This window comes from Haplochromis burtoni, unplaced genomic scaffold, assembly GCF_018398535.1.
Source record: "Haplochromis burtoni strain Fernald_Lab_line unplaced genomic scaffold, NCSU_Asbu1 Contig_212, whole genome shotgun sequence".
NCBI classification, from domain to species: Eukaryota; Metazoa; Chordata; class Actinopteri; order Cichliformes; family Cichlidae; genus Haplochromis; species Haplochromis burtoni.
The window spans coordinates 239,422-255,194 of record NW_024582573.1 but is presented as its reverse complement, the minus strand read 5'-3'; the positions used below and the strand labels follow the sequence as shown (position 1 = coordinate 255,194).

The window sequence follows — 15,773 nt, the reverse complement described above, 5'->3', positions numbered from 1 at the left end:
TATATATATATATATATGAAATGTTTTGGAAGCATACATATATATTGTAACTTGAGTCAGTGTGTGACTCAGGGTGCTATTGTTGCAAAGTGTCTCATAAATCTCACACAGGCCACTGAGACATACTGTATGTAGTCCTTTGGGTGGTGTTATTGGTTAAAAAAAAACAGTCACACTAACCTCTGAGATCATTATTATAGATACGAGAAGGATGACTCAGGTCCTGCTCAAGAAATGCTGCTCAGTTTATGTTCTTTGACTTTAAGTGTCATTGTTACTATCACTGGGTTCCTTAGTTGTGATTAGAGAGAGATAAAAGGAGCTGTCTGTGTGAATGGAGGTTGCCGCTACAAGCCCTCCTATGAGTCAGACTAATCATTCTCTGAAAGATTTTGTGTCACGTGTCTGACTCATGCTGTCTCACTTTCTCTGCAGCCCACTCTGCATTTAATAGATTACTCCAACCATATATCAGCCTCTGGAAACATATATCAACAATATCCCTTTTACTGCTGAACTTTGGGTCCTGTCGTCAGTAAGCTAGAACCCCCCCCCCCACACACACACACACAATTATTTCCACAAACCAATCAGCAAAACCTTTCCATTTTTGATTTGTCTGCCCTAATAAGTCTGAGCCGTCTTTGCAGCTTTTTGCACTTAGCTAACTAACTATATATCACACCTATATTTGATTGAGTCTGTCCCTTTTCTTCTGTTTCTGTCCCTTATGCACTCTCGCTCATACTCTTTGAACTATTATATTAGCTGTACATCCACTGGTGAAAATGACACCATCTTCACCAGTGTATTTTATTTTCCAACTGCAGGGCACTGGAGATCTTTGTGGTTCTTTAATGAGACACTCAACTTTAATACAATGTAACCCTTTTTATTTTTATTTTTTATTTTTTTTGCAAGACAGAAGCTTTAAGTAAGAATTAAGTAAGTGCAAAACTGGCAGCCAGACAGCAAAGTGTGTCTCTTCAGAGAGAAAGTGTGTGTGTGTTTTTGTGTGTATGTGTGTATTGACTGCAAATCACACGAAAACCACTTTGGCACAAAGAACAGTCAACGTCTCTTTTCTTCTTATTATATTTCATCATTATCTTGTGGAGCTTCTTGAACCGCTGTACATAAATAAAGCACAGGGGTAAAGGTTATCATCACTTAAGATAGTCAAGAGTTCATTTGTTAAACATTTTAACAAGGATGATAAAACAGATTCTGAAAAAGATCTTGTCTTTCTTCGGTTTGCTAAAAAGCCATTTCTGGTAATGTGGGGTTTTTTTTAAGAGGCATGCACTTGCCAAATTCAAGAGAAGATTTGCATGACTAATCTGTGAGAGTAATCTGCAGGCCAATCTAAAAATTAGCAGTCTGCCGGGTAATGCATACTGAGATCCAACATCCTCCTTATGATCATTTCCGTACAAAACAACTGAAGAACAGAGAAACACTTAATGCATTAAAAAAAACTCTGTCTCAGTGCTGTAGTTTAGATCAGAATGTTTTACATTTTTTACTTTATATTGCCTGTTTAAAACCCACAAGTTCACTGTGTTGCAGTGCATATGAGTTAATGTTAGACTTTCAGATGCACATAACAGTCACATTTACAAAAAATATACAGATATACAGTCTTTGCATGTTATATATATTTTTTATATTCCAAGAAAAGGTAACCATAATGGAAATAAGTAGTGAGTGTCCTAAATATTTCATGAGAGGCTGATGTGGTGTTAGGTAATCCTATATGTGGTCAAAGCGCGCAGGTTTTAATGCGGTTACATTTCGTCTGCTTACAATACCTTTGTATTTTACAGGTCCTCTGGGTCCTCAGTTTTCCACACCATCCATTTAGAAACACATATGTAACAGTCTTTCAATCTTTAAAGGTGTAGCACTAAAGAGATCGTTACATACATACTGTACTTTTAAAAACCACCATTTTCCCTTTTGAGGCGCATTGAATTTTTGTGCAGAATTTCACAGTAAGTAGATGAAGGGAAACAAGCGCTGTATTACTGTAAGGCATTAAAGAGTTTCCCTTCCTTCCTCCTGCCTATCCACCCTCTGCTCCCTAGGGATCTGCGTGCGGTGCGATGTGAGCGCCGTCCACATGCATCACAAGTTTGCAGTGGTGGATGGCCGCACGCTCATCACCGGCTCCCTCAACTGGACGCTGACAGCAGTGCAGAGCAACATGGAGAACATCATCATCACCGAGGAGCCCGACCTGGTTCAGCCTTTCGTCAAGGAGTTCTGCAGGCTATGGGGGCTCAATGATTCGGCCCAGTACCTCAGTTCAGTGACTGATTAGCTATGATGAATACTGAGTGAGGATTCAAAAAAAAAGTGGCCTTTTCTTTTTTTTTCCAGAGGCTATGTTTAGGTTTCGAGAGACTTCATTCATGTTAATGTAACAGCATTACTGTGTGTAGATAACAGAAGTATTAAAAGTTAGATTTTTTTATGCTTATGACTCATAACACTGTTATGTGATTTAAGTGTGAAGTTAAAGGTTTTGGGGTTTTAGATGAAAACAAAGCCTTTGAGGTGCTAACTGCTTGACTGGCCTGCTGTTGTTCCACTGCTTTTCACAACCCTGCAACATTAACGCGTTTAGGTTCTACAATGTTTTTTCTTTGTGAAGTGTATTCCTCTGTTTTAGGATCTGAATACTTGTTTTTCGTTTGTTATTCTACTTTATATATTCAGTGTTGTTTTTATAGGTTTTGTCACAGGTTGACAAAAGTTATTAATAAAATTGGCTTTTTTAGGATCTTAGATTATCAAGCTGACGTCGTTTCTCATTTAAACAATAATATTAATAGGTGGTTCATTCCATGGAAGTAAAGAGAAAATCTATAATATAGATTGTGTTTAATGTCCTTTGTCAAATCAACATACAGTTCTTTGTTTATAGCGTAAATAAGAGTTGTTTATTATAGTTTGTTATTGCAGGCAAACGCCAATAAAACCTGAATAAAAGTCTTTGTTTGTTGTAAAAATGATTCTGTAGGTGTAGGGTTCTTCCTTTCTGACATGATTCACTTCATTTCATTTCACCTGAAGCGTTTTGTAGCAGTAATATCACTTGAGATTTCCCAACGAGTGAAGATAATCGGGTCGGGACATGATTAATGTGCCCTGGTGTACATGACTACTTGCTCATAGTCAGGCTGATGCATGTAAATAAAGACCACAGCTGGTTTGTGTGACCTAACACTTGAAGTGTTTTAGAAGGTTACATTTTGAAGTGCAGTTTTGTAAATGGTAAGAGAAAAAGCTACTTTTCCTTTATTCACACAAGGGTTCGCCACAGCTGGTAGCTCCACAAAATCAGACAATTTTTTTTTACCGTGTCGGTGTCCAGTAAACCTGGGAGCTCATGAGATTTGGATGCCTAACTGTTGCACAAGTCAACACATTATTTAGCTGCCCTGGGAATTTTGTTTATTTATTTTTCTAGTTTTTTATTTTTTACTTTCTGTTTGTTTTATCGGAAGGCTTAGTATTGAAAGTGCGTCCACCAGCAGGTGAGGCAACAAAATACCGGAAATTTAGCAATAACCTTCAAAATAAACCAGTATAAACTCGTTTTTTGACCATCGAGAACTGATCGTACACTCAAAAGAAAAAGTAAAATAATTGTGCCCAAAATTCTGCTTTTAACTATTTTAATTACATGTAAATTTTTCGTGTAATGCGTTATATAAGTACAATGTAAACGTTTAGGTTTAATGGAACCTGATTAAATGAAATTTACTTGGTATACCAAGCCCATTTTCCTTCATGATTTCCTTAATTTCTTTAATTATTTGAATAAATGTTCGCTTGATTTTGAATGTTTCAGTTGCATTTGACTCAAAATGATTCCTTCGTGTTTACTGAGTTTGAAAAATCTCTTCGTCTTTTTTTTCTTTGCACAAGATGGCCAAGTAATGAGAAAACAGTACCGGTATCAAGGAGCACGGCTTGTTGCTTAGCTACACTGCTCAGCTCATTATGAAATGGAGTTCGAAGATTTTCTCAACACCTTCAGCTCTCCCTCAACTTATTTATTAGTTTCCTTCGGTTGCCATCAGTGGGTGCAGATTGCCTACTATATAAAACCCCGCGATGAACAAATTGTTATCCTTTATTAATTTACATAGAAATGCAGAGGGTGAGCCAACTTTGTCTGAAAACTCCTGGAAACAAATACACCCAACTGCCAGAAATTTGCACTCAGATGTATGTCACCCTAAAACGTCAGCTTTCTTTTTTTAATGTTTATTTTGAAAGTTTATACCGGAAGTGCGTGATTCATATTGGGCATGACTTGACAAGTTGCGTGTTGGACGTCCCAGTGATAGATATGCACATGCATAGTGTGGAGATCCGGGACAGGAACACCTGAGCAGGAGAGCCCGACAGACAGCAACAGCTGCAGCAGCCAGCACACACTCATCGACTTTCAGGTAGACGTGTGAACACTTCGGGAGGGAGAGAGGAGACAGACCCATAAACAACACCCGAGGTAATTTGCATTCACTCACAGTTGTATGCAAAGGCAGACGGGGGCTGTTAAATGTCATCAGGTTTGTAGCTGAGCTAACGTATGGTAAGGCAGTGTAGGCAACTTAGACTCTTAGTTAGTTATAGGCTACAAGTGTCATCGGTGGCTTCAGAATATGAACTTTGTTCGTGGTTAATCGGGCTAATTTGTACACAGATATTTGGATTCGGTGTCAACAAGTGGGGCAATGAAGTGTCCCGTGAAACAGCTGCTCTCGTGCACTGCATTGACTGACTGAAGCAGTTACAAACCAGGCGTCAGATGCTCTGAAGTCAAATATTGAATGTGCATTAATGAGAGTTGACATGTTTTCCCAAGCTAAAGTAAATACACGACCCTACACACACACACACACACATACTTCAGTGTGTGCCAGGTACTTTCATGCTGATGTAGGCGCATGCGCGGATATTGATGTTCTGCTGAGTGTGTACAGCAGCATGCCGCTCAGCCCCTCTTTTATGATCTTGGAAGCTGTAATGCTGAGCTGGTCTCCAGAGACTTCTCAGCAGCCAAGGAGGAGCAGGACTCAACCCCTGAGAGAAGAGGAGGGGGGTGGGGGTGGAGGAGAAAGAGAGGGAGAAGGGGGGGTAGATAGATGAATGTAGATGGATTGATGCCGAGTGATGGAGGAAGGAGAGAGTTAAGAGTGGGAGGGAAGCTGGCTGGCCGGATGATGACAGGAGGGATGCATAGATGGATGAATATGTGAGGAGAGAAGGAAGATAAATGAGAGTAAGGAGTGTGTTTGTGTGTGCATGTAAGTAGTAGTGTCACTGGGTGAATGAATGACCAGATGGGTGATAGATAAAATACACAAGCGGGGGAGAATCTATTGCCCCCTTCCCACCGCTCAGTCTCTACCGATCCTATAAGTTTTTAACATGTGTTCTTGTGACAAATGGATGGAGAGAGCAGGAGGTGACCGGTCCAGGGAGGAAAAAGAGTAAGGAGCACGCCCTGGCTGTGATTCATAGCACAGTGATAAGCGCTAAGAGGAATCAGGGAGGAAGACGGACCATTTTTAAAATAACACTTCCATTTACCAACATCAGCATCTGCTCAGCTCTTAGTGTGGATGGATTTCAGACGTCTGAGTGTTAACCTGAATTCTCAAATAGCTGATATTTATCACTGTGACACCACAGCTGATATACTGGTAATCCTGGATTTTGTGAAAGCCAGTGCTATTCTTTACTTTAGTATTCCCCCTCCTTTTTTGTTTTCAGTTACCATCTTTTGTTTTTTAATTCAAACAAACATTAAACCTCCAATATTAACATTTAAGAGAAACTAACATGAGCTCATACATTAGCTAATCATCTAACATTGAAAGGATTAACCAGTACATTTGACTATGTTCAATTATAGGAGTGTATCTGCATTGCCTTTGTCTAAAAATTCCTTATTTAAAATTTATTTGCAATGGGCATTTGATTGTGCAGATGACGTGTCTGACATCGGCATCGACGTTCCCTACCATGGTCACATGTTCCTGTCTTTGCTATAAGACATCATTGCGCAATATATTGAGATTACTGGCAAGTCAGACTCTGTTAGATTATTTTTGTATGCATTAAAGCCAAGCAGTTATATGACTGATTAAAAACAGGAACTAGTAGATACAATCCTGTTTCTTCCTGTACATGTATGCATTTACCAGCAGTTGACCCAGTGCAGCACCCTGAGCCTGCAATTATGTAATTGTCCTTAACTGCCTTACAGCCACACCTATTCTGTGTTGTTCTTGTACTTGTGTTATTTTTGTGTGGCGATTGAACAGGTGTAAGGTACACCTGTTCAATTGCTCATTAATGCAAATATCTAATCAACCAATCGCATGGCAACTCAGTACGTTTAGGCATGTAGACGTGATCAAGATGAGCTGCTGCGGTGCATGGCATGCATTGCAATTGGGAAGAAAGGTGACTTTAAATGTTGCATTACTGTTGGTGCCAGATGAGCTGGTCTGAGCATCTCAGAAACTGCTGATCTACTGGGACTGCACAGCCATGTCTAGGGTTTACTTAGATTGGCCACTCCTGTCAGCCAAGAACAGGAAAAATGAGGGTATAGTTCACCCAGGTTCGCCAAAATTGGAAAGTAGAAGATTGAAAAAAAAAAAAAAAAAAGTTGCCTGGCCTGATGAGTCACAGCAGAAATCGATTGCAAGATCAGCATGGATCCATCTTGCCTTATAGCAGTTCAGGCTGGTGGTGCTGTGATGGTGTGGGGGATATTTTCTTGGCACACTTTGAGCTCTTAGTCACAACTGAGCATTGTTTAAAGACCACAGCCCATCTCAGTATTGTTGTCGACCACGTCTATCCCTTTATGACCATCGTGTACCCATCTTCTGATGAAATATTTTCAGCACCTTGTTGAATCTGTGCAAAAAAGAATTAAGGGAATTCTAAAGGCAAAAATTGGTCCAACCCATTGTTGGCATGGCATACCTAATAAAGTGGTCAGTGAGTATATGTAGGATTACCAGCCACAGGTAACTGGCAGAACTTGTCCCTTTTTAGGCATTTTAAGGGGCAGCAATCAACAACAGACACTACAGAAAACCAAAATGTAGACACACAACCACTACAAATTGCTGCAAACAATATTTAATACAAGAAGCACAAAAGACAACATTTATCAACAACAACAAAAAAGAAAGATGCTTTATAGCCCATCTCAGTGATCACACATGTGCCTCTCCTTTTTGTCTGTCGTCATTTGATAGATGGCTTTAGCCAGAGATCCAGGAGCGGCTCACGAGCAGAGAGATCCAGCCGACCAAAACTTTGACTACATGTTCAAGCTGCTGATCATCGGCAACAGCAGCGTGGGAAAGACCTCATTCCTCTTCCGATATGCAGATGACTCATTCACTTCAGCGTTTGTCAGCACGGTGGGCATCGACTTCAAAGTCAAGACCATCTACAGGAACAACAAGCGGGTCAAGCTACAGATCTGGGTGAGATTGGGCATGAGATAGAGCCTCTGCACTGCCGAGTAGTATTTTTAAGAAGTCCTTAGGATCGAAAAACCCCCTAAACCCTCTAAGCAAAGGATTTATTTTCTCTCATCCGCTGTTTTTTTTTTTTCTTTATTTCTTTCTTTTGTACTTCTTTACCTGGTATTTGACCTCCATTAACAGGGCAAGAGGAGAGGCGGTTTAGGCCATTGGGAGCACAATAGCAGCTTATACACTAGTGTAATTATGTCTTCAGTCCTCATGATTGAAATAATAGTTTGTGGCATTTTGCTAAAGTACTAACCAAGACGTTGTTTTTTTTTAATCTGAAGACGTGGAATAATAGACACTAATTTTACTTCGGGGGGGTTTCCAACCAAAGAAAAACACCTGTTTTTTCTTCCTGCTTTCAAACTGTTTGTCACCACATGCACATAGTTATAATGATTAGGGCAAGAACAAGGTTTGTTGACTCACTGAAAGATGTTTATTCATTGCAGCAGCCAAGAACTAAAAGCTCACTGGCAGTGTTGCAGTTTGACCAAATGTAATCTTAATCAAGCTGTCACACAAAACCTATCCGTTTTTTGTTGTTCTTGTTTTAACTACTCTGACTGTGATAGATGTCTGGGATGCTCCTAGAGGCACTTAATGTAGAGGTAGCTCCATTTGAACATCACTGAGATCTTAAAAGTCCCTAATAATTTCCACTTGAATGCTCAGGAAGATTTTTACTCCGGTCTCCCCACACCGGAGTAAAAATCTACTGTACAGAGAACAGCTTTGACACACAATATATCAACAAAATTGACTATAAAATGCTCCAGTCTCTTTAAAGTCGGAGTGGTAATTTATGTGGGGTCGTTACCTGTGGCAAAGAGGTTTTAAAATACATCTTCAACCAAAGGAGGGGCCAAATGAATAGAGCTTTTCAAAGCCTTGTTACACAACATGGAGTGTTTATCCTCTTCCCATTCCCTGATTTGCCCTCTTACATGCTGCAGCCTGTCATGGATGTGAACTAATTTCTCACTCTCTGGAGTTAATAACAGTTGATGTTTAACATTGTCCCCAGACGGCGGGGTTCATGAAAGATGCATGGGTTTGAGCTGCAGGAGCCGAATGTGCTTACCGCGCAGACTGACACCCAGGACAGATCTATTACTGAATGTTAGCGGAAGGCGAGGACTCACCCACAGTACTCCTGTTAGATGAAAGTAATGCATCTTTTTTGAAGTTAATGTATTCAGCGGGCCGTGCTTTCTCGGCTGCGCTTTACAATGATCCAGCTGCACACTTTCACACAAGGAAGGTGCCAAGTGAAATGATGAACCAGTAGTATAAAAGATAACCATATTAAAATTCAGATAAATAACAGTAAAAGTTTTATTACCGATGCATTAACAAGCAAGCAGATTTTTAACGTCCCAGCTGGTTGACTTGAGGTTTTATATTCAGGAAAGACACGCAGTATATTGGTTGTGAAAATGTTTTGTTATGAGCCCTTCACTTTAGAATCGGGGTTATTGGCTGCTGAGGGACTTAATGGGATTTCTTAGGACCATTAAAATAAGCGCAGCTACATGTGACATAAATTGTAGGTTGCTGACAAGCCCAGGAATGTGTACAATTAGAGTCAGTGGTGTTAATGAGGTCCATAGCAGCTACTGGCATCACATTACATGGGAGAAAGTTTAAAGAAGTTAGTTTCAAAGTCTTCGTTTTCTTACTGCAGTTTCAAAGAATCCACAGGAGTGTTACATTTGTTACTTTAAGGTTTTTCCCAAGGCAGCATGAAGAGGAAAAATACCATCTGGAGATGTAGGCAAGACCTGAGAGTGTGTCCTAGTGTGCTTCCAGGGTGTGGCTGCATCAACATTTTAAAAGGGATGGGTTATTCTATTCTAAGAAAGTTCATGATTGACCTTTGCTTTTGGTAAATGGTAAATGGCCTGTAGTTGTATAGCGCTTTACTTAGTCCCTATGGACTCCCAAAGTGCTTTACACTACATTCAGTCATCCAGCCATTCACACACACATTCACACACTGGTGATGGCAAGCTACATTTTCTGCAGAGTTAACCATTCGTTTACTTTTGCTCCCCTGTCATGTTTTCATTTTGCAAACAACTTTCAGTGTTTTAAGTGTTTTTTTTAAGCTTTTATGTTGCTTTTGAGAAATTTGTTGCATGTGGTGAAATTGAATTTCGGTAGGGTTATTGTTTCTTCATTTTTTGTGTGATTTCTGGAGTTGGGCCAGTAAAAATAATTCATCCACCATTCAATGTGTGTTTACAGGACACAGCTGGGCAGGAGCGCTACCGGACTATCACCACAGCTTACTACAGAGGAGCCATGGGATTTCTGCTCATGTACGATATCACGAGCCAGGAGTCGTTCTGTGCTGTTCAGGACTGGTGGGTAGATGAAGCATATAATTAATGCAGAATAGGCATGTGTGTTTTCCAGTGGCTGAAGGCATTTTTCCAAGGCATGTGTTTTTTGGGGGGGGGGTTTCACTGGTCTAAAAAGTGATACCTGCACAGAAGTGCCTTAAACTTTCTTTCTTTCTAATGGCTAGCAGAGGTGACACTTTGGTTGCAAAAAAACGTTGTGGTTGTGTTGAGGTTTTACAGACCCGTGAACACCAGCCACGTCTAGGCCTCAGTCACACAGGCCTAGGGACCAGTTCACGACCATCTGGCAACCAGCAATGGTGAAGAAAAATGGGATATTCCCTGGTTGTGAGTGGCTGCTGAATGTGATGGCAGTGACAGGGAAAATGTTAATTCATCCCACTCATGCTGCGCTACAGACTGGTCAGTAACCCCCATGGCAACTAGCTGTTGCTAGGGAAGATGTTTATTCCTCAATTAGTAAAATCTCCTTGCTTTGGTTGCTGGAATTTTGCTGCAGTCTTAGTTTTAATGCAAGTGGCAGATTTGTCTACAAAGCCTGTCCAGCTATCCTCTAGGGAAACTGTGAAAAGTGCAACATGAACCAGAATTGAAGACCCGTTTGCCTTCAAAGTAAAAGATTTGTTCTTCTAGAAACATGCTGGCTGCAGAGCAGAGACACAACCTTTACTTTGACGTTGGGCTGGTAGACAAACACGAAAAACTACAGGGAAAACCAGCGATAACTAGGAGGTTTTTGGTGCAGCACTTTCTTTGTATCTGATTCCTTCCAGCCAGCAAATTCCATGAATCATTGCCAAGCAGTTAAGGAATACACATTTTTCCCTAACAACAAGTGGTTGCAGACAACTCTTGAGCAATGTGTGCATGACGACATGAAAGAAACCTCAGTAGAAATTTGTGGGCAAATAGCCCATGGTTTCCTTACTTTGTGACTTCGGTAAGCTCTTTCCTGAGGAGTGTATGGTCTCAGTCACTACTTTCAAGTCCTTTTGAATTTAGTGAATTTCATTATATTAATGACGGCCCTCATTAAGGTCCACAAGGACAAAAAAACACAATATGCTTTAGGGCATCCACTGTGTAGATGTGCAGGTGTGTCCATAGGCTCTGCAGTTAGATCTGTCTTTTGATCGTGACATTTAGTTTAAAAGGCTGTGATGGTGAAAACATCAGAAAGGGAACTTTTCAATGTCGCCATGGATACATTCATCTTATCATTTTCTTCAACTGTTTGTTGTTTTTTTTGGATCACTTGGAGAAATTTAAAAAAAGCAGCACTCTTGTTCACAAGAATAGATGCTGCATTAAAAAATTGGATATAACAATGTGTTTAATTAAAGAAAATACACATAATGTTCCACTGTATAACCTGTAGAAACAAAAGGACAGTATATCAATAGACACAACCAACAGTCCTCCTGAAAATGGACACCACGGGAAACATTAAAATATTAATTTAATCTGTCATTTACTGATCAGTGTATGTTTTCTAAGTACAATTTGAAAATCATCGCCCTTTAAATTAATATGGTGGAGTAAAAAGTCAACATTTGCCTCTAGAATTCTGGGGACTGAGAGGTGTGTGTGTGTGCTGTGTGTGTGTGTGTGTGTGTGTGTGAGTGTGTGTGAGTGTGTGTCTGTGTGTGTGTGTGTCTGTGTGTGTGTGAGTGTGTGTGTGTGGGTGTGTGTGTGTGTGGGTGTGTGTGTGTGTGTGTGTGTGTGTGAGAGAGAGAGAGAGAGAGATATCATTACCAGTGCTCTAGTCGAAGACTTCAGATACAAAAGACTTGAAACACGACTTTCATCAAAAGTGAGAAAATGATATCAGGTGAAAGCTCTGTCTGTTTTCAATAATCAGATGCTTTTGCTTCAGACTTCTCTAAATCCCACTCTGAGCTTCTTCCAAAACGGTCTTCTTTTGCAAAAATCTGTAAATGCTGCTTCACTTTGTCAGCACAGCTAATTGTGTTCGCAGCATCACCAATCAGGGGATGAGATCATGTGACATTCAAACAGGTTAAGTCTCATTTATCTTAATCCGGGTTGCCAGCTTGCACTACTTGGGCTCTTAGCTGACTTGACATGACAGCAGTGCACTGTTTTTAATGGATATTTCTGTTTATTTATTCATTTATATATTGCACTGACATTTTGTGCCATACAGTTTCAGTTTATTCAGTCTTTCATTTTGAATACTGCTTTCATCATTTGTGATGTTTCCACTTGCATCCTTAGGGATTTTATTCAGTGATTAATAACCTTTTCATTCTAATTAAAGTGAACTTACTGAACCTTCTTTGCACCTTCTTTGCATCTCATTTCATCCAGCAACAGCCAGTAGCTTCCATGAATCATTGCCGAGCAGTTAAGGAATACACATTTTTCCCTAGCAACCAGTGGTTGCAGACAACTCTTGACCAATGAATCCTCAGAAAAATCTGTGCGAAAATGGCTCTTGGTTCCCTTTGGTTTGCTTTGTAACTTCAGTAACCTCTACCCTTAGGAGTGTATGGTTTCAAGTCCTTATAAATTGAGTGAATTTCATTATATTAATGACGGCCCTCATTAAGGTCCACGAGGACAAAAAAGGCACAGTATGCTTTGGGCATCCACTGTGTAGATGTGCAGGTGTGTCCATAGGTTTTGCAATTAGATCTGTCTTTTGACCATGATGTTTAGTTTACAAAGGCTATGATGTTGAAAACATTCAGTGCGCTTCAGAAAGGGAATTTCTCAGTGTCGCCATGGATACATTCATCTTATGGCTTTCCCCTAAAAGACTGTTTTTGGGGGGGGGTTTCCGTCTTTGACTTGGAAACGATCAAAAAAATCAACACATATAGCAACAGGTTGACAATAATACTACAAATAATGTCAAAGGAGCATTATCATTCTGCTGTGTTATATTAAAGAAATGCAATGTTCCACTGCATAATCTATAGAAATGAAAAGGAAACCAATCGATAGGCGCAATAAACAGTCCTCCTAATAACATACACAACCGAAAACGTTTGAATTTTGGACTCAAGTGAAAGCTCTCATTTGATGATCAAATCCTTTTAGCAAAAATCTCTTAATGCCACTTCCCTTTGTCAGCAGAGCCTATTGTGTTCACAGCAACACCAATGAGAAGACGAGATCATGTGACATTCAAACAGGTTAAGTCTCATTTGTCAGTGTGTTGAGATTGTTATCATAATCCTGTTTGCCAGCTTGCACTACTTGGTGTCTTAACTTCCTTATTTATTCGTCTATACAGTGTGCTATCATTTTGTGCCATGCATCTTCAGTGATCTCCTTCAGTGATTAATAACCTTTTCATTGCCATTAAAGTGAACTTGAATGCTAGAAATCAGAAGAGACTCAGCTTTGGTTCATTGTTGTGATGGACTGAGGGTCTCTGTAGGTGATACAGTAGAGTTGTGAACATGGTTTGGTTTTTTTTGGTTTTTCTCAGGGCAACACAAATCAAGACTTACTCGTGGGACAACGCTCAGGTGGTGCTGGTGGCCAATAAGCTGGATTTGGAAGATGACAGGCAGGTGCCGACTGAAGATGGCAAAAGACTGGCCAAAGAGCTCGGTCAGTACGCGCTGGTGTTTATCAGCATGAAAACACGTGAACAAAACATTATTTAATAATCACTCATAAGCTCTTTATCTCTCTCTGCTCTCTCGCCAGACTTCCATTTCTTCGAGGCCAGTGCCAAAGATAACATCAACGTGAAGCAGGTCTTTGATAAGCTGGTGGACGTCATCTGCGAGAAGATGAACGAGAGCGTCAACGGTGATGCCAATCCGGCAACCAATCACAAGGGAGATGGCCTGAAGGACACACCCAACAGCAGTTGGGGTGGCTGTGCATGCTGATTACTGATTGTAAAACCTGATAAAACAGGTTTAATAATTAAATATAGGTGCCCACACTTACATAGATGACCAGAATTGCCTCTAAATCTTTCATTGTGATTGTACTTTACCAAATGTTACTGCAGCGCAATCATGGATGCCTGGCGTTCAGTTTCTTTTTTTCTTTTTTTTTATATTTCTTTTTGTTCCTGGTTTTCTTGACTCGGTGGTGATTCAAGGATCGTCTTTGTAATCCCAATGTAACTGTTACACTAAGATGCCAAAGAGCTCCACTGAGCAGCCTTTTCTCTTTATCGTTTCCTGTTCACACAGTGCAGTGAACAGCACCTGTTGCAGGTCAGGATGTGAAAGAAAGCCATGTGCCAGACTGAAATTGCATGGGTAATCACCCCGATTGACTTGTGTCATGCTACCCCCTAGTGGGCGTCGCGCAAAACTGCATCACTGTGACTTCTGTTGAAATTGCCTGTTGTAAACCAAATGAGCAAGAAGGTACAGTACAAAGTCTAACATATTTGAAAGCTGAGATCACACACGCCTGATAGCCCTGCGTGAGTTCCAGTTAATAAACCACACTTTTTGTTGGATGTTTTATAGGAATATAATCATCTGTTGTGTTTAAGTAATGTATTTGTTTTTTTATTTTTATACATTTAATTATTAATGTTAGTCCAAAGTTAAAATAAAGTTGAAATTAAAAGAAAGGAATATGTATGTTATGTCTGTTGGCCTCATTTGTATGAAAACATTTCATGTATAGTTTTGTAATTTGTTTTTAAATGGATGAGTCATTGCTTGGAAAGACAGTTTTCTCCAGTGAATTATCAGAAAGGAGATAAAACACTGTGAGTGGCCGGCACACTTTTGTGTTACTGTGTTATAGACATTTAATTGGTGTAGTTTTGCTTAGGTGGTATTAGAACAAATTGCCCATAGGTGTGAATGTGAGCGCGAATGGATGGATGGTATTAGAACAAACACCTCTACCTGACAGAACACCTTTGGGCTGAATCATAGCACAGACTCCGGGCCGGACCTTCTCAGGGTTCACTTCTGGAAGAATGGTCAAAAATTCCCATAGATACACTAACTAACCCTTACGGAATTATATTAAGCCCTATGGATTAAGAATTGGATGTCACTCAAGTTCATATGCAGATGATCAAATACTTTTGGCAATATAGCGTATGCGCTTCAAAGGTAGCTTTTAATGCATGAAGGGTAAATTTTGCGCACTGATATTTTAAAGCTATTATACAAAAGAAATGTCATTTTGAGGGAGCCGGGAAGGAACCAGTGCTGAATCAGATTAAGTACTTAATAAAACATTCCCAAAAGTTTCCATGCAGTGTTGAAATCATTCACTAATCAATAGCACGACAAATCAATAAAGTCATAAATATTATCGTAAAAATGTTCCACGAGTAAACCAGTTATCGTTTATCATGACAGTTTTAATTGTTCAATGACATCACACTGGACTTCCTACTGTGTTTTAATAGTGAACCTTTTACTTTGACCATGACCTGCATTGATTTGATCACCATGGTTTCTTTGATTGGACTGATCACCAAGAAAGATCTTATTGTGTAAAGCACAATTGTGATTGTGTGAGTCGTGTTTGTTATGAAAAACCTGAATTATTAATTGAATTTTAAATTAGTATTTTTTTCAGCCCTTGATGAGTTGCAAGAAAACAATGAAACCAGGAAGTTTTGGAAAACATGCTTCCCAGATACCCTTGTATAGGAGCTTGTGACTGAATTACGTCACCTGAGAAAATATCTCTTGTTAGATTAAATTGCTTTATATGATGTTGTTGTCTGATTTTTTTTTTGTCTTCGTGACATTTGGTCATAAAAACGTATCTCAATGTCATGGAAAGTTGTGAAATGTGATTGAAAATAACTTTGAACCCTGTGTGTGTGTGTGTGTGTGTGTGTGTGTGTGTT

The 15,773-nt window shown here is 39.8% G+C and overlaps 2 protein-coding genes across 5 annotated transcripts in view; both read left to right on the top strand.

Annotated features, from left to right (window-relative positions):
• Positions 1 to 3,027, top strand: part of pld6 (phospholipase D family, member 6) — a 5,461-nt gene extending 2,434 nt beyond the window's left edge. For 3 of the 4 annotated variants that reach the window (XM_005936421.3, XM_042226456.1, XM_042226457.1), the window contains exon 4: positions 2,088 to 3,027. In XM_005936421.3, the coding sequence (XP_005936483.1) occupies positions 2,088 to 2,323 (236 nt within the window). In that variant the 3' untranslated portion in view covers positions 2,324 to 3,027. The remainder of the gene's footprint in view (positions 1 to 2,087) is intronic. The other variant, XM_005936420.2, reaches the window with a different exon arrangement.
• A 4,334-nt stretch (positions 3,028 to 7,361) lies between these two features.
• On the top strand, positions 7,362 to 15,556 carry LOC102306953 (ras-related protein Rab-3D; the record flags this gene model as incomplete). Its single annotated transcript, XM_005936422.3, is given in 4 exon segments — positions 7,362 to 7,532; positions 9,831 to 9,949; positions 13,410 to 13,534; positions 13,634 to 15,556. Coding segments are annotated over 4 exon segments (603 nt in total), but the record flags the coding sequence as incomplete, so codon positions are not given.
• Positions 15,557 to 15,773: the final 217 nt, after the last annotated feature.